This window comes from Cupressus sempervirens, chromosome 11, assembly GCF_028749045.1.
Source record: "Cupressus sempervirens isolate cs-2001-9-10 chromosome 11, ASM2874904v1, whole genome shotgun sequence".
In the NCBI taxonomy this organism is placed as follows: domain Eukaryota; kingdom Viridiplantae; phylum Streptophyta; class Pinopsida; order Cupressales; family Cupressaceae; genus Cupressus; species Cupressus sempervirens.
In genome coordinates this window covers 829,788,139-829,807,280 of record NC_143128.1, presented here as the reverse complement: position 1 = coordinate 829,807,280, position 19,142 = coordinate 829,788,139, and the positions used below count along the sequence as shown (strand labels likewise).

At 36.5% G+C, this 19,142-nt stretch overlaps 1 protein-coding gene across 3 annotated transcripts; it reads right to left on the bottom strand.

Annotated features, from left to right (window-relative positions):
• Positions 1–358: 358 nt before the first annotated feature.
• Positions 359–18,758, bottom strand: LOC149532133 (serine/arginine-rich splicing factor RS31-like). Of its 3 annotated transcripts, none has more exons than XM_089811596.1 (6): positions 18,659–18,758; positions 6,385–6,545; positions 4,468–4,580; positions 2,673–2,905; positions 1,023–1,301; positions 359–824 (listed from the first exon to the last, which is right to left on the bottom strand). In XM_089811596.1, exons 2-6 carry the CDS (start codon positions 6,488–6,490, stop codon positions 794–796), a joined length of 762 nt encoding a protein of 253 aa, XP_089667722.1. In that variant the 5' UTR covers positions 6,491–6,545; positions 18,659–18,758; the 3' UTR covers positions 359–793. The 3 variants fall into 3 exon arrangements, with proteins under 3 accessions (XP_089667722.1, XP_089667721.1, XP_089667723.1); XM_089811595.1 differs by having other exon boundaries at positions 18,664–18,758; XM_089811597.1 differs by lacking the exons at positions 6,385–6,545; positions 18,659–18,758 and adding an exon at positions 4,825–5,195.
• Positions 18,759–19,142: the final 384 nt, after the last annotated feature.

The window sequence follows — 19,142 nt, the reverse complement described above, 5'->3', positions numbered from 1 at the left end:
GGAAGAACGAAGACACAATTTACTGATCAAGAAACAAAAATTTTAACACGCTAACTACTCTTCCTAAACACCCTAACAAAAAGTTCTGCAGAAGATGGAACCAGGAATCAGAAAACATTGTCATTAAGTCATTTTGGTGAACTTATTGCTATAACATTTATCCCAGACTAAGAATGAGTAATAGGGCAAGAATGTTGATGTTACAACGAGTGCACCAAAAATAAATGAATCACATAAATGGTGGTTAAATATTCAATTGGATGAATTCTAGTACAACTAAAACCTAATTATGGCAATGTAGCAAATATGCAAAACTTTTGAAAAAATACCAAGAATTTCACACACAAAGGTCGCTTCATTCCCTAAATAAAGTAGGAATTTAACATTGATTCAAATATTGTATTGCTTGTGGTGCTAATTTGCTAACTCAAAGAGGAAGAAAGCCCACCGAGAAATATATACATAGTTGATCAAAACAAGGTTGGTTCATAAAGCATTTGTACATTAGACAAACAAAACATGGATCAACTTCATCTAAATAGTTCCTATAGAATGTTATGCCATCTCTTACAAGTTACAACGTGAAAAACAGCTACACCACATAAAATTGCATGTAGTCAATGGACATTCTTTTAACTTCTTCTGTCTAAACAAGATTTTTTTGACTCCGATCAATACCACCAAAAGCATGTAAAATTTGTCTAACATTTGTTTAAATTAGAAAGCAGTACTAAATCACCCACTGCCACCAAAGGTTGAATTTTCAATATTCCAAATGATCAATGGAAGCTTTCTAGGTCCTTGAACGTCTTATCGGCGATCGGCTGTACCATAAGATTGATTAGAGTTATTCTGTCTACAAATTAAAGTGATTAAGCATACAACATTTCAATATACTTTAAATCATAGCAATCAAAAGGTTTGACTTCAGTAATATGGTGTTCCATCAGATAAACTGATAGTGAATACTAGAAATACTTCAAGTAAATGAAATTGTAATCTTCTGTAAGATTTATTCATACCTTCGATAACGATCATAAACAGGACTGTAGACCCTATCGTTCACAGGACCACGATATCTATCATAAACAGGGCTTGGAGCCCTTCCATAATCAGGACTCATCCTTCCCATCCGCCTGCCATATACAGGACTATCAGATCGACCATACCCTGGACTTCCCCTCTCTGCCCGCCTTCCATAGATTCCCCGCCCTCGTGGGCTTTCACGTTGATTAAATCTGTCATCATCACTATCATCCCGTATAGCATATTCAACCGAGATAACACGGTCAAACACTTTGCTGCACAAACCAAATACTGACCGAATAAGCTACTGTGCAAGATAAGAATCCACAAATATTTTATTTACTTAATAAATTTTTAATCATAAGAAAGCTGTTACAGATTCCAGCAATCCCATGAGAGATACAGTTTAGAGTTTTGTGGTCTTCTGGATTTGATTGTGTATATAATTTTTGTAATAAATCCAGAAGACTACAAAACCCTGAACTTTGATGGATTGTGGAAATCTATTTACACTAAGATACAGTTTAGTTGTAATAAAGAATCGGGCCATATACCAACAAAACATTTTGTTCTCCTTAGATACACAAGATAAGAAGTGTAAGAGTACTCAAATAAGCTACGTGAACCATCCTATTATATTAAGCTCTATAGATTACTCCTAAATTAAGACCAAAGGAAAGTATCCCCTTAAAATGAACTGTGTAAATTAATTGGGCAAGGAGTGGATCCTATAAAATCCGTAGTTACATGGAGTATCCTAAAGGAGAACATAGGGATGACATTCCAGAATGGGCAACCAATGGCCTAAGTTTGGGGACGGGGGACAGTGGTGGGATGCAACAGTGAAATATATATACTACTTACAAAAATAGTAATAAAAGATTTAAAATAATTACAACTGAAACTTTGCCAGGCTAGTAGAACTTAGAAACTACTAAAAGTTGAAGTGAAGATTAACAATTTAACATTAAACAATGAAAATCTCAAATTTGAAATTTATATTCCATATTTCATTATGATGATTACAATGAATACAATGCTAATCACAAATGTTGAAAATAACAAAATGGAGGTGAGTGGGGCCTCTAATCATCCCCAAACTCTTCTTTTGTTCCTCCGCAACCCTCTTGCACTTCACTCACTCTTTCACCTTGCAGTTGCAGCTCCCGCTCTCACACTCACACTATCAGCTTCTTGCTGATTTATTTTTACAAGTTGTAAAATAAGGATTTGTGGATGTCTTTTGGGATTGTGGGGTTTAGGTGGAGCCCATAAGCCATTAGAGTTTGGTCTTGGGTGAACAGGTTGAAAAAAAATAGATTTATTTAAAAAGTTGTTTTTGGCTATTCAGACGTGCCTGACTCCCTGTTGTCCCTGACACAGCTGGAAGACTCCTAGGAGTACCCCAGGTGTCTCAGGGATGTACCAACGAGATTTTGATGTGGCCGACATTGATAAGTAGGAGATAATTTCCACAGCTAGTCAAATTATAAGTGGCAGACATTTTTTGGGGGAAACATGCCCCTGTGGAAGAAGAACAAGCATTCAATTCATTGTGACATTCATAAGACAATTTGGTCAATAAGAGTTCATACAAGAATTCTAAAACCAGAGTCTTTCGTTGCACAATATTTTACTTGCCATACCTCATGTGTGTACACTCCAAGGCCTTTGTTGCTTCTTCTTGTGTTTCATATTGGACAAATGCAAAATTTCTTCTGATCCGTACGTGCATCAGTTTACCATATGGCTCAAAATGTCTCTCAAGATCGCGAACCTTTGTGGTGTAGGGATCAAAATTGATTACAAACAACGTCCTTGTCGGTTTTGTATTTCCAGCTCGCACACCACCCTCTCGATGTCGAATTCCACGATCTCCCTGCAAAACAAAATACATCTTTTTAGCAAAATCCATATTATTCTTGCCAAAACCAATGAAGATATGAACATATGATTAAGAAAAATTGATATCAATAGAAAAATAATACACTGCATTCTGGAAAGATAAAATTAATTCAACAATGCCAGCATGTCTACTGTAGCACCAAAGGATTCTAATTTATCCTGTGATAGAACTAGAAAAACACACTGGTGAACAGCCTCTAAGCAAATGTCCACAAAAACATACTGGTGAATGACTTCTACGAGGATGTGCACAGAACAATTCAAGGCTTGCATGCAAGATAAGGGAATATCAACATTTATAATTGATTCAACCACTAACTGACGAGTTGTACGTCATTGGCTTGGGTGCAAGCAATGTATGCGCTCCCTTTTGCATGTCCATCTATGATGTCAAAAAATTCCAGTGCAACTCTAGAGGAACCAATGCAAGTATCATGCATGTAACTTCAACTGTTCACTTCCTAATTTACCCTCAAGCCAAGCAGGGATCTATGGAATGCTGTGACTAACACATGGAGCATTCAAATGAGATAAAGCACCAACAACATCACCAAATACAGAGAAAGTGACCAGAATAATACAATCGGGCTATCATCTTGATGACATCACAAATAGAGAACAAATGAACAAAATAATATAATTGAGTTATTGTCCGTCAACATCAAAAAATATAGAGAAAGTGAATAAAATAATACATTTGTTTTATTTTCTTGACCAGAATAATTCAACCTGTGCTCTTAACAAAACCCACATTGAATAGGTAACCATTAAATCTCACACAAGACCGTAAATGGTCCTACCAGATAAATGTTTTGTACTTGTATCAGGCTATCAACAAGCACAATCTTAAAAAATAGGTTGACAGTTAATAACCTTTGGAAGATGAATTTTTTAGATAATCATCATTCATAGAAAGTTTAGCAGTCAATATATGTTCAAACTTTCAATACTTGCAACCACCTAGCAATCTCACTACAAAATTCAACAAACATACAAATCTTAACTATTTCTATATCACCAATGGTTCCAGTATTTTCTTACCAAGCCATGTCAAGGACCTTATGAAGAAAGAGCTGAAAAGAACATAATATGATGGAAACTGCTGACTGCAATGAAATGTCTGAATGATGAAGCCAACTGATCTCACTGTACACTGTTTTTGCAAGTCAGGTCTGTCAGCCCAAGGAAAGTTTGTAGCTGCATCCTTTGGGCCTAGGAATGATTTCAATTTTGTTTTTGACTATAAACCAATGTGCTCAATTTTCAACTTATGCTAGATTGTAGTATTCAGAGAGGCAGCTTCTGTTAATAAAATTCAAGTTCTGTGAGGTACAAGGCAGTGTCATTGCTTAGTTCTATTGCAAGATCATATCATATCATTAACATGATAAGTTTGAAAATATAAAATTCAAAAAAACAAATTTGCAAGATTTTAATTTTTCACATCACAGTACACAGGTATCATCCATGCAGCAAAGTTCAGGAATATATTTTACATGACATCCTATATATATTTGTATAAATTTAGAATATTACCCTTGCCCATTCCACAGAGAGACGACGCCTTTGCCGACCAAATTCTCTTTGGTCAAGCCCTCGAATAGCAGCATCCGCATCACGCTCGTCGTCCATGTAGACAAAAGCAAAACCTGCAAAATCAAAGGATATAATAATGTCCACAAAGTTACGATTTCATTTATATCATCATTGAGAGTGTGGACTATTCAGTGGATAGCATCCACATATCTACAAAAAGCATGCAACACGTACTACTCATCTGCTAAAAGGTATGCTGCACAAAAGTATGTCAGGCACAGGCTTTGCATGTTGAACTAAATAGTGTCAAAATCTAATCCAAGCAATGTAAAATCATTGCTGAGAAAGAGCCTTCACCAGCTATACAAGTCTAGTCAGAATGGTGATGAATAATGGAATCTTCTGCGTCTTTCCTGAAAGCTGAAAACTTGGACAAGATGGTCATGACGGGGGCAAAAAGTTATGATCTGAGGGAAATACAGAATGCCAATTTGAAATTGTTGGATGTAACAAGAAGCTGACGTTCTGGCAAAATGATATCCTTGCAATGAAAAGATATGTTCACATGAATTCGGAAGCCACATTGACCATGAATGCTTTTAGATAATCCTGCGCCAAAAAAAGACTTGAGTAGAGATATTTACCCTAAAAGTGCAACACTGCTAATCTTTAGTCTTCACTGTAGTCCTTGAAGCAGAAGGATATTTATAAATTATCTTACCATGATACTCAAAACCAAAATCAACAGATTATTTTCAAGCATGAAAATAATCAATGTGTTACTCCTCAAGCTTTAAGGAAACTATTAAAGAAAAACACAGTGCATTTGCATCATTGTCAGCAGATCAATTTCTCTCCACCGTGATTTCTGCAACTTCCAGGCCCTAATTTCACTCTCTTTACACAAATATTCTTATACAACTTGCACAAAAAAATAACTGAATGAAACAAGCTATGCTTCATATAACAAGAGTAGGAGATTTATCTCTTCAGTAATGCAAGAAGCAGAGAGAGAGAGTGTGACATCCAGTCAATATATTCAACTTTGGCATGGTAACACCAATCCATAAGACAATAAACATCAAGATTAGCACATACACGTAACATGATTACCATTAGATCAGAAATGCATTTTATGGTCTGCTTTCATGTGCCATGGCTCGATCTTAGACAGACAGAATAAAATGAGCAGGTGAGGATAACCATTGGACAATTGTAACAGAAGCCTAAACTAGCATTCTGCATTCTGGGCCATCTTACCAGCAGGCGTATTCTCTCATGATGATAATTATCCAAACAAACACCATCAACTCCAACTTACCATTGCAACAACTCCGAACAGGCCTCTATTCATTAATTCTACAAGCAATATAAAGTACTAAAAACTATCTAAACCTAAAAGGTTAAAGGAGGATTAAAAGAGAGATTGTGAGAGGTGGTTCACAATTTTCTTGAAACTAGACCATCTAAGCTGATTATTATACACCTATGGCATAGAACAATCAATTCTACCATACAAATTGTGTATACAAACATTCCAAAGGAAACAAAAAACTTTTTGATACCAATGGCTCTAAGCAAGAACCTCCTAGACTACAGCTAGAATTCCAAATTCTTATCACAATTAAATGGTGGAGAAATACTTGAGGACATCCTATTCACATTTGAAATTTATTATCCTAAGATCTTTAAGCTATTTTTTACAGTATACTTCTACAAACATAAGATGATTACACAACTGACTAATTCAATGCTACTCCTACAGTTACAAACAAACAATTTATTAGTAAATATATTTAAGTAAGAATATACAGTCAGAAAATCCATTTTGCATGTAAAAATATAGAAACTTTTGAAGTCCCTGTCTCAATCGAGTAAGCTAAATCATCAGTTTAAAAAATGTCAAAGAAATGTTACCTGACTTCATATCTACCCGTTCAACTCTCCCATATCTGGAGAAAACGCGCTCTAGCTCTGACTGACGTGTATCATACTCAAAGTTACCGACGAAAATTGGCCGCATTTTGAATTCCTACTCTTCAGAGCTAATGCACACCTACTGCTCTGGATAGCTGACACTGGAAAACAACAAAATAAAAACATAAGCCCAAGCTTAAACCAATAAAACTGCTATCACACTGACCATGGGCACTGTGATAAATAAGCGCATAAAAATGAATTTACCATGCAGTAAAGTAACAGAAATTTGCTATTAGAGCTACTAAATTTCCACAATCCATAGGACTGCTATACACAGTTTCTGGATTAGATTGTGTCTAAAAAAATTTGCCACCAGCGTTTCGAATCACACTGGGATCCATCATCAGGATGCAAGAATTTGCTATGCTCTCTAGACAAATGATTGTAACTAAACAGAAGAAATGCTGGGTTTAACACATGCACAACAGATGATCATTGTTTAGTAACTGCATCCATTCAACCAGCTAGAAATAGAAGATACCAAATTATAAATCGTAAACCATAAATCCTTTAAAGTAAAAAAATTGCACCATCTTTAAATGTACACTAGGTTTCTAGTTTAGCAATGGATGACTTTGTTGGTGAACAGATTGTTCTTTCCTTTTACTCTTTGGATGCCCAATATTTGTGAACAACTGATTATAACAGTTGGAAAGTTGTTACTAAGTGACTGACTTCCCTCTGAATTCTTAGGTACAGCTCCCTTTTGTATTTGTAATTTGCAATGAATTATGTTTTATTCCTAACTCTAAAATGGGGTATGTTTTTAACCTGAGGAACAGGAAAGGTAAACCAAGTTAGGCCTAAACAGGAACTAACTTAGGCAAAGATTCGGATTTTAGGATTAGTCAAATTTGTGGATTCACACATCTTATAAACCCGCAAAGTTTAACAATTCAGTAATGAATACTATCTACAAATAAACTGATATCAACAAGATCCTAGTTCTAAGAATGGAAAAGACTTAACTTGAAAGAAAGCATGGAAAAGGATCTGTCTTGAACTTCCAATAACAATACTATTATCTTCAATTCGTTGTTTTGAAATAGGGGAATAAAACTTTGTTCATTCCTTTGATTCAATTCAGACCAAAAGAGAAAACATAAAACTAATACAGAAATGATTGACACAAAATACCCTCAAATTGTCTCTGCAACATCAAGTATTTCACACCAAAAATCAGCCGACCTATTATTAATCTTTCAATTCAATACATATAGGATTCTGAGATGACCGTTACAAAATGGGACTCAAATCGGTTCATCTCCTCAAAATTGACAAATGGCAAGGAGCCAATTGTCAGTTACAATCATTACATCAAAATGTGAAAGGGTGGGATATGAATCACTTCGCCTTCTTTCCTTTTTCTGACTTTGCCTAATAGGCCTTGGCGGCGACAATGATTGGAATCAACTCCTCGTGACTATGAACATGGACGTTAGTGTATCTCAAGAGCCACTTGGAATGCTCTCTAGCTAAATCTTTGACGGCATTCAACTGCTCCTGTATTTCCTCCATAGCCATGTGTATGCACCCGCCAAGTTTCTGGAGCTCGGACACTCTATTCTGGTGATCAGAAGATATATCCGTCAAGCCATCTAGATAACTGGAGAAGTTCTTTTGCATGATGGCCACTCTAATTATCCCTTTTCCTTGTCCACTAGCCTGGGAATATGTATGTAGGCCTCTTAATAATTCATAGTCTCTGACTTGATCCTTTTTCACTTTAGCTTCCATTTCCTTCAGTCCTTCTGTTGCTGCTAGGATCATTTCAGATTTGAATTGCATGCTCTGTAAGACTGTAACCATTCAAATAAAGGCTTGTCTCCTCTAGGCAGAATCTTTACCTCCACAGCTTCCTTAGCCTTCATATGAATAAACATCTTCAGTAAAGAAATGCAATCTTCACTCTTGACTTTCTCTGCTGCTAGGGTAGCTCAGTTAGCTGAGATATTATCCTTCTCTGTTTCGAGCCTCGATATTGCATTGTCGATTTGCTCTATGATTGCAAGTCCCTCAAACTTGAGTTTTCCACTCCATTCTCTACCAATCTATCTAAAGTGCTTGTCTTCTTGTAACTGAGAGATGAGAGCTTGAACATCAGTAGCAGTAGGATCACTAGTGATTGAAATTCCTGGGATGCTCGTTAACGGGGTGACTAACTACCTGATGAAACCATTAAGCTCATGAATCTCCGCCTTCATTCTGACTTTTGCTAGCTTAAGGCTTTCGAGTTGTCCCTCTATCACATCATTTGTTGACTTCCACAGGCCCACCTTAGTATCATGTCTTACTTCTCCGAGATCAACAAAATGCAGGGTGAAATCATCCGCGGACATGTCTTCAATTCTGCCTTCTTTAGTGGGCTTGCCAATCTCCATAGTCTGATGCCCTGTGTCACGATCTTGTCCAAGAATTGACAAGGTCTTCTGCTGCTTGACTTTACTCAACACTGATCCAGAGCAGATAGCCAAAGATAAAGTCTCTTTATTAGGAACTCCCTCTTTTTTTCTCTTCCTTTTTCTATCTAAGGTGTCCTCAAGATGATCTTGTCCAAGAATTGACAAGGTCTTCTGCTTCTTGACTTTATTCAACACTGATCCAGAGCGGATAGCCAAAGATAAAGTCTCTTAATTAGCAACTCCCTCTTCTTTTCTCTTCCTTTTTCTATCCAAGGTGTCCTTAAGCCACAATTCAATGCCAATCACCTTGGATGCAATCTCAAGTGTGTCTATACTGAACATCTTTCTTTTGATAAGTAGGAGATAATTTCCACAACAAGTCAAATTGTGAAATTGCTATCAGGATTTAACCGTGTGATTTTGAGTCAAACTCATTGACCCATATTTCATAAGTAGTGATTCAACATGAATCCATCTCTCATGAGAATAAATGGAACACTTAGCATTCATTGGATCTAGGTGATGCTCACAAGGGTGAAGCACCTAGAGAGATCACCCATTCCAGTACTACTCCAGCCTGAGTGCGCTTAACTACGGAGTTTCCTCCATAGTTAAACCCAAAGCTTGCAACCCCATTTAGCAGGCCAAAAGAGATTAATTCGCATGGGGCGACTGGGGGGATATAGGAGAAGTCCTCCCTCCCACCCAACCTCTAGTAGGTTGACTAATGGCAGGCGAGAAAGAATAGTAGGGGTGGCCCTATTATTATATTCTTCCCCTCCCCTTACCCCCAACTAATAAGTTGTTGGGCTAGAGAAAGGTAGATGGCTGCCCTACCCCCTACTATTGAAAGGGGCCCTACTATCTATAGTCGGGCATGTTACGTATTGAATCGCCCCCTACCCCCTACGAGTCGATGCCGTTTGTTTGAATAATTCTTTTGCAACAAGATGTGGGACAAAGAGAGTATAACTGAGTTGAGGAGGGCAAACTGGCCTACTATTCTATGGGCAGTTTCAATCTAAGATTCTATAAGTAATATCCCCTCAATAACAATGAGTTCTCATTTTCTAGCCTCCCCCCACCCATGTTACATATTGATAACGGGAACGCCTATTCAACAACCGAGGACACAATAGATCTTTTATAAATTCATTCTAGCTCTTATTTCAGCTTATAATGACAGTCTTTCATTACCAACAGGAACCACTCACTGCTGCCCTTATCGAGACTCTTTCCTCAACGGAGTTTGTGTCCATGGCGTAGGGGAATCTCCGAAAATTTCCACTACACGGCCAAATAGGATAGATAGGGCACTCCAAACCATTCTTCAATATCCAGCAAAGAGGAACAGAACAATAGCTTCACCTACTTAAACTCCACTTAAGAACTCGAAACACTACACTATGCTTATCTAATTATCTAGATATCCAGGCAACATTGCGGCTCATTACTGGGAGAAGGTTTATTGGCTACAAAACATTGAGCTTCCCACTCTAAATCATTATGTCTAAAGTTGTAAGCAACGTACTCAGAACCCTTCTTCCTATATATGCAATTAGAGTGTCTTCTATTTAAGAGATGAAATGTTATCCAAATAGCAATATAACTTTGGATGCTCTAGTTGGAAGACTAACAGCTTTTGAGTTGGATAACTATGATAACTATGTTCCTAGTTCCAAAGGTATTGAGTCTGCATTTCAAGCCAAACTCTCACTCAAGAAAAAGAAAAAAAATCAAAGGCTAATAAATCAGGAAGTGAAGGAGAAATAGAAGAAAGTTCTAACAGTGATCTTGAAGTTGTTGGAGCCCTACTTGCAAAGAAATATTCCAAAGGCAAATGAAGTAGTTTCTAGACTTGTGAAAATAACTACAAGAATATGATCTTACAAGTGAAACCCTCACTATTGAAGAGGCTAGAGACTACTTCAACTATTTGATGTAATTCCCGCTAGTCAAGGTTCAATATTTTTTTATCAAAACCAACAAAGATTATTACAGATCGACACTAAGACATCTTGTCTCTTGTACAGTCATGATGTAGTCTTTGTGAACAACGAGGACCATTCATGACTGTTTCTCATGTTCCTGGTCCAGTAGATCAGCCTATGATGGCTCATGATTTGGGAGTTCAGCTTCCATTAGGTCCACCTGATGGGAGTGCTCAAACAACTCCTATAGCTCTAATTCTACTAGTAATTCTTGTACAGACACCTATAGTTTCTCCTACAAGATCACCCTAATTTGTAGATGCTTCGCCTCAGTTTGATCCAAATTCTTTTAAGGAACCTGAGCATAGAGCATCTCCTGATGCTGATGTTGGTGCTTTTCCTCGCATGCGTAAGTGGTGGGCTAAGACACTTGTTGATCTTCGAGATGATGAGCTCATCAACGACATAACTGCTCGGAAAAAGAGCAAACCTACATAGTTAGTTGATTTTTCTCTTATCACCAACATTCACAGATTGTTCAAACCAGAGTAACGAGACTCACGTGTGTTTGCAGGGGGTCTCTTTATCATTCGAGGAGACAATTGGTTCTTTGGGATATGTTCTACATCCATCCTTGCTAGATCTGAACTTGTTCTTTTCAGCAGTGTTGGAAGGGGTGACCGTCAATATCGACACAAGGACAGTCGAGCAATTTTCAGAGACACCATTCATCTTCAGGATTCTTTCTACACATTGGGGAAGCATCTCATATGTACCTATGACATTGTTTCTTCCTAAAGGGAGGAACATTATCCAGCAGTCATGGATCAGCTTCTACATTCATCTTGGAGCAGCTATCACTGATGGACATTCTACATTTTGGGGGAGGGGGGAGCTACCTTGTCTCCTTTCTTCTTTTTCTTCTCTCTTATGGGGGGGGGGGGGGGGGGGGGGGGAACTTTTCCTCTTATGGGGTTTTGTCCTTCTCATACTTCTCTATTGTATATACATGATGTATGTTGTAATGGGGGGGGTCTTAATTACTCCATCCATCCATGCATCTTGTTTTTTCATCTCTCTTTTTGGGTGAGGGTTTTTTCCATGAGGTTTTCCCTCTTTTTCCGTTTTCAAAGAGATTGCATTGCATTTGTACATGGGTATCTAACATGGCCTAGTAGTCGGGACCCATCATGCATTTTCATTATAGCTTTTGTAAGCTTACGTGCATTCCCCTAAGTTGCACTCAAGGGGGGGTGTTAGTGTAAATAATTAATTTTTATTACACTTGAGTTTATTTAGGTTAATGCATTATTTTGTTATTTATTAGTTAGAGACCTAGGAGTATGTGTACTCATATGAGTTGTCTTATTGACAACACAAGAGTTAGCAACTCTAATTTAGCACATGATGTCTACAACGCAGGAGTTTGCATATTTATCTGAGTTGTCATGTAGACAACACAGTTGTTCGCACTCTAATTAAGCACATGGTGTCTACAACATCTTTTTACATGACACACCTATGTAAGCTTATCCTCTCATCATCCCACTAACTTCTGTGCTCAATGGAGGATAATCCACTCTTAGTGGACATGTGCTTAGTTGTGAGACTTATCACTTTGTTGACTCCTAGTCATTCTAAAGGCCTTTATATACAGGCTCTTCTAGTGTGTATGTACATCAATTCAATTTCATATTGTTATTCTGATCAAACTTTATTAGTCCATATTGTGCCAGTGCTTGAGCTTCTTGATCTTGGTGTGATTTTGCCCTAAGGCAAATTCTTACATGGTATCAGAGCTATACCAAAATCTTACAAAGGGCAAGTCCGATAGAGATTCGCCTACCCTAAAGGGACCTAGACCTAGACTCAAACCAGACTGAAACTACTCTCCTTTCATTAAAATACAAGAACTCACTTTGTCAATTGGTTAGAGAACGAAAAGTGGGGCAACAAACTTCACTAGATAATTCTGCTACTCACAAATAAGAGCCATTCTTGGGGCTATTAGAACCCAATAAGAGCCAATTGTAGATAGAAAAAGACCCATATTACCTTAACTATAAATAAAAGGTTAGATAATACATTATCATGTTTACAATTGTACATCAAAATATCAGCAAGTAGGATGCACCAAATTGAAATTCTTTAAACCATTAACAATTTCACAGCAAATTATGCTTGGCAGAATCTTAATAATTATAATGCCTTTTAATTTGAGTAAGAACAATGCCATAGTATGCATATATAGATAGCATCCAATGGGAGTATCACTAGAACATAGACAATTATTGATACAGCTGATGCATACCCACTTCTTGGCAGAAATAATTAAAAACAAATTCACTACTGTTTAAACATTATTAGGATTGAAACCTACAAGCAGCACTTATCACAATAATACATTGTGCAAACCTCAATGGGAAGATGAAACAATATAAAACCTACATGGGAGAAAAAGAAGGATGGAAGCAGTGCTCTACGGGGATTTTACAAGGATGTTTCCCTGCGGTTCCTATGACATCCCAAGAATCTGGCACTTGGTGGAAACCCCTTCTATCCATCTTCGTTTTATAGTTTGAGGGTAATGTCCCCTAAACATCCTAACATTCCTTGGCCATCCCAAGGGCTTCAAGGTGTCCCCACATCCATTGCAATAAAAATAACAAAATGAAATAAAACATAACCTAATAAAAATAAAACATTAAAAAGGGAGCCTATCAAAGCTTCACAATCAGGAAAATGAAAGAAGCCTTTTTCAAAACATGCCCAATTTTGTGTTGCATTCGACCAAAGAAACGAGGAAAAAAAACTATTATACCAGGTTCGGCCCCCTAGGCCTTCTGGACCAGCCCAAGTTTGAACCAGTGCATGGTCCTAATCTGGTCCAACCAGGGTCTGGTTGGATGGCTGCTCGGTTTAACCAAGCATGCCACCGTACGAACCCAGGCAGACCCAAGCAGACTTGGGCAGACTCCAGTGAAACCAAGGTGTGCCCACGGTCAACTTCAACGACAAGACCCTTTTTTGGAAAATTTAATTTATTTTTCACATTCACAGCAATTAAAAGTGGAATCTAAAGGACTTATGTTGGTTTTAAACTTTCATTTGGCGTGCAAATAGGTTATTAACTCTTGAGGTGGAGCAAATAGGCAGCAAGAGTTTGGTTGTGCAAGGAGGAGCTGGAAGATTGATCCTTGGATCTTGAAAGTGGTTATGCTTTATTCCTACACCTTTGCAAGACGCTTATATGCAACTGGACTGCCTTTTAGTATTGGTTGCTCTCCAAACTAGAAGAAAATGTTGAAAAGTGTTAATGAAGCTCCGAGAGGGTATAAGGGCCCCAGATATGACAAAGTACAGACCATGTTGTTGGATAGAGAAGACAAGGGAGTTAAAGATGCACTAAAGCCTGTAAGGGGTTCATGGATTGAGACAGAGGTATCAATTGTTTCAAATGGGTGGAAAGACGCAAGAAATTGTCCCTTCATCAATGTCACAACAGTGTCCTCTAAAGGGACAATGTTTTGAAATCCATAGATTGTGAGAGGCAAGTTAAAGATAGGTCATTTATTGTTAATATTCTCATCACTGTAATTGAACAAATGGGATCTAGAAACGTTGTCCAAGTTATAATGGGCAATGAAAGAATTGTATGGCTGCTAGTTTGTTAGTTGAAGAGAAATATCAGCATATCTTTTGGACACCTTGTGCGGTTCATCACTCAATCTTATGCTACAAAAGATTGAGAACAAAATTGGGTGAATAAAGAGGTGTATGCAGAGGCTAAGGACACCCAAAACCACCACATGACTTAAGGAATTTTCAAATTATTGTCACATTTAAATCTATTGAAGGTAATTGAACTTGAATGTAGTAATTTAATTTAAAATTAAATTAAAATGGTATTTTACATTTTCTGGTTTTAATAATTTGATTGTGTGATGGGTATTCTTTTTTAAAGTTTGCCTCTAATAGTTGTATTTTTTTGCTCTAATTTCATTTATAGGTTGCTAAAACCCATTTTACTTTTGCACCAAACTCAATCGTCTTGAGACGACTTGTGAAAGCAAAAGTGGCACTTTGCAATACGGTGATCAACAATAATTGTTATGTATGGAGGCAAAGCAACACTGAGAGGGCAACATAAATTTTACAAAGGATATTGGATGACTCATGGTAGGAAAATGTAGAGTATCTCCTCAAGTTCATCGAGCCCATTACAAGCATGCTTCACTACATTCACTACATTGACATGGATAGACCTTGCCTTGAAGAGGTGTATGATAGCATGGACTGAATGCTTGAGAAGATAAAAGCAAATCTTAAATGAAAAGGTGAAAGATCTTGAGGAGACCTTCAAACAATTACAAGCACTTGTTGTAGACCGATGCAACAAGATGACATACTCCTCTACATTTACTTGCCCACACATTGACACCAAAATATAAGAGCACCCAATATTTTGATATACCCCCAAGGCTAGCACTATTTAGAGATTTAGAAATCCCTGACGGGTATAAAGATTCAGAAGTGCTTGATGCGTATAGGGATTTAGAATTGCCTCATGGGTATAGCGATTTAGAAGTGTCTGATGGGTACAAGGCAGCATTTGAAAAACTCTTTCCTAATGATGATGTGCACGATTTGATTACATATGAGTTCATGGATTTTGCAAATACAAGAGATCTAAGTAATGATGCTCTTCATCATCAATTTAGGAAGGATGCTCATAATTGGTGGTACCTCCATGGCCAACGATTCTGATTGCTACAGGCCCTTGCAATCAAAGTTATATCACAAGGTAAGCTTTATCTTAAAACAATAAGTTTAATAATTTTTCATGAGTTGCTAATAAATTTTATTTTATAAAATCAAAATTGTTAACTATGTCTTCATGAATTGCTAATAATTTTTCCGTATTAATAGTTGTATTTTAATTGTTAAATTTGTCTTCATGAGTTCCTAGTAATTTTTCTTTTATAAGATTAATAATTTTATTTTAACTGTTTACTTTGTCTTGTCTTCATAAAGTGCTAGTTAATCTGCATCAGAAAGAAACTGGAGCACATATTCTTTCATCCACTCAATAAAGAGCAATAGGTTGCAATAAAAAAGAGCAGATAACTTAGTATGTCCACTCCAACTTCGGTCTCATCTCGCACAAGCATAAAGAATACTAAGAAAGGGAGAAGGTGTGGGATTCAAAAGCAGAGCATTTCGACTTGAATGCTTCCACTTCTCAGCTTGCAATTGCTAAATTGGAAAACTTTGACACTGTTAATGTTATTAGCAGCTGATCCCATTGGCCTTCACACTACTTGTGAATCAACTAATGCCAATGAAGAATAAGATGATTTCATGTCAGAGTTTATCCAGGATTATTAAAAAGAATGATACACTCTCCTTTTTCCATTGAGAAAGAAAAAAAGGGATGACGGAATGATTAATAAATTCCCATATTTAAGGTCAAAGAGAAGAGCTATAGTAGAATATAGAACCGTGTCCCTTAATTTTTCCAAGTACCTCCAAGAGACCCTAGGGATTCCCATTGCTCCTCTCTAGGGTCTTGGAGGGTGTACTATAGTTATACCACTTCCTCTAATTTATTCATTATTTTCAGAGTCTTCTTCGCTACTAAGGGATGATGAAGAAGAAGGTAATGATTATAAATCCATTGATTGAAACCTGAAACAACAATACTTTAACTTGATGTTATGATTTATCATTTGACATTTAAACATTTTTATGTTTTACTTCAAGAATATGATGGTATGATCATGATGCTATGACTACAAGTTTGTGGTGTTTTTTGTCGTTTATATGATATTATGTGACATTCTAATCTTCACGCGTGCTTACAGGCTGCATAAATATAGATATACATAAATTTTACATGTTTTTGTGCTAATGAACCCAAACCCTGTTTCAAAATTTTGTCATACCTGCAACTGGATCTTCAAAACTGAACCCGAACCCGAACCCGAACCCAGGAAAAAAAAAGGAGAAGAAAATAAAGAGGAAGAGAAAAGGAGTAATTTCAAAGATATCAAATGGATGATGACTAATATATGAATTTATCAATCAATGTAGCTCTATAGATGCAGCATATCTATTGTTGGCCTCTTAAAATTAATCATGCTTCATATTATTTTTGACACCAAGAGTCTATCAAATAGATACTAGAATCAATGAATTCTTGATGTACTTATTCTTGAAAATTTAAACTTCTTTTAAATTATGTATATTATTTTCAACATTTTTTACTTTTAATTCAAAACATTATAATAGTTGTCCATTTGCATTAGTTGAGTCATTATGATGCAGAACATACAACAACAAAAGGTAGACTTATAATAGATCATACAAGCTGACAAATAGTGAATTGTCACTCAAAATTTTACTGGCTAGGCCGCTAGAGAGACAAGTTGAAATAACAAAAATACTAATAGTATTCAAAGATATCCAGTGTAATAGTAATGATTTATTTCATGGTAAGCACTGGAAGTTTCCTAATGGGAACTTTTTAGTAGTAAATCTTCAAAGTATTTAATTGTGGCTACTATATTCAAGTTTTTTAGAGAAAGGATAGCATGACATGCTAGCATATACAATAAATTATGCAGAACTACCATATCAAATTCTGAGTTTAACATAGTACAACAGTGAGAACAAGCTGCCTAAATTATAGTAAATGCGCAGTTTAAACCCCAAGGGAACCCCTTCACAACCAGAAATATGTGAAAGAAAGAGGAAGCAATAGATACAGCGTGAACCAGCAGCTGAAACGGAAAGAATTTGAATTGAACTGTAAAAGTGTGTTCATAGCTGCTTAAAAATTAGCATTCACCCAATCTTTAAAAAATTTGATGAATGATAGGCTATTTCAACGACTGAGGCAATAAAAGAACAGAAATTATGTTTGACCTATTCTGTGGTAACAGCAATGGAGACGCACACAAGCATAATCAGGGTTCAAATCTCCATTACCAAATATCCATGGCTCCAGTAGACATGTCAGATTGCTGGAATGCAACTGTTGTCTGGAATTTTGAGCTTGACCCACATTTATATATTATTTTCTTAATATGGTCCATCATTACAGCCACAATGCTTCACCCACGAATTTTAGAAATAAACAAAATAAAATAACAAAAATTCCGGATCACATAACTAAAATTCCCCTTCAAATATAAACTTCTCTTTAAGATAAGTCATCATCATTTAATTAAGTTACCTTTCAAATATTTTTTATTACATTATAATTAAAAATAATAATGCTATTCTTGTTTGAATTTCCTCGAGATAAAGTCTTACCGAATGCATTGACCAAACACACTTAAAGAGGTCAAATCTGGATGATACGCTAAACACAATATGACATGATACTCTAAACGAATTTTGGCTGAGTAGAAACCCCCACTCTGATAACATTTAATTAAAGAAGTCCAACTATTTATGCGATAACGATTGTTGATTGACCTTATAACAAAATGCTAAATCCCATAAATGACAGCAAATCACAAGGCCTATAACTCAAATATTGGCAGGAAATAGTTACTAGAAATCCGCAAAAAAACCAGAAAACCCTCCAGAATAAATGAAAAAACGGACTCACCATGAATATATAAAACATAGGGAATTCCGAAGAAAGTGCAAACGATGTATTGTAAACCCTAACGATTCAAAGCAAACGCGAGTTCCCAAACCAAGAGAAAAATTTAGATGTAAGGGAAAAACGTCTGGAACAACTGAACAAACCTCTGACCATAGTTTAAATTCCTTACCCATTTGTTTTAAAATCCCCATTGCGATCAACCTAACGCATGTAACGATATGATGTAAAGTCAATATCCATAAAAAAAAACAATTCAAAACCTTGCCTGGAAGCCTCCTTTCTCGCGTGATGATACGTCCAGTAATGTCAATTCTATTGCGGGAGCGTAATATACACAGGCGGTCATAACACACATCTTCTAAAAAAAGCCAGATGACTATATTGCGCGTATTTATTATAGGTTTTCCAGTTGAAACGAGTTGTACCGTGTTTTCTTCACGGATAGTGTGCTGAGCTCCCTTTGGGAATTCGTATAGTTGCCATATTTTCTATTTTATTTTGTGTTAGTTTTTTTTAAGGGAGTGTTTCTTCTCTATTGGGGATTTTATCATTACAAAGTCACATTATTTAGCAAATCACTTTCAATTTTTTTCCCTTCTTAAAGTCTTATTTGGAAATTTTAAATCAATTCTAAGTCTTATCTAGAAATTTTAAATCAATTCTATTTTTTTGTGGCAGCTTACTTGGCAATCATCTATTTATAACTAAGATTTCAAGTCCACATCATCAATTATAATGCCTCTT

What these genes read in the sequence shown, in the direction of transcription:
- LOC149532133 (XM_089811596.1), bottom strand. Translation starts at nt 6,490, where the DNA reads ATGCGGCCAATTTTCGTCGGTAACTTTGAGTATGATACACGTCAGTCA. An exon ending in ACGGGTAGATATGAAGTCAG is followed by an intron (nt 4,581 to 6,384) that starts GTAACATTTCTT and finishes TTGATTTTGCAG; the next exon opens with GTTTTGCTTTTGTCTACATG. An exon ending in TTGGAGTGTACACACATGAG is followed by an intron (nt 1,302 to 2,672) that starts GTATGGCAAGTA and finishes TGGTTTGTGCAG; the next exon opens with CAAAGTGTTTGACCGTGTTA.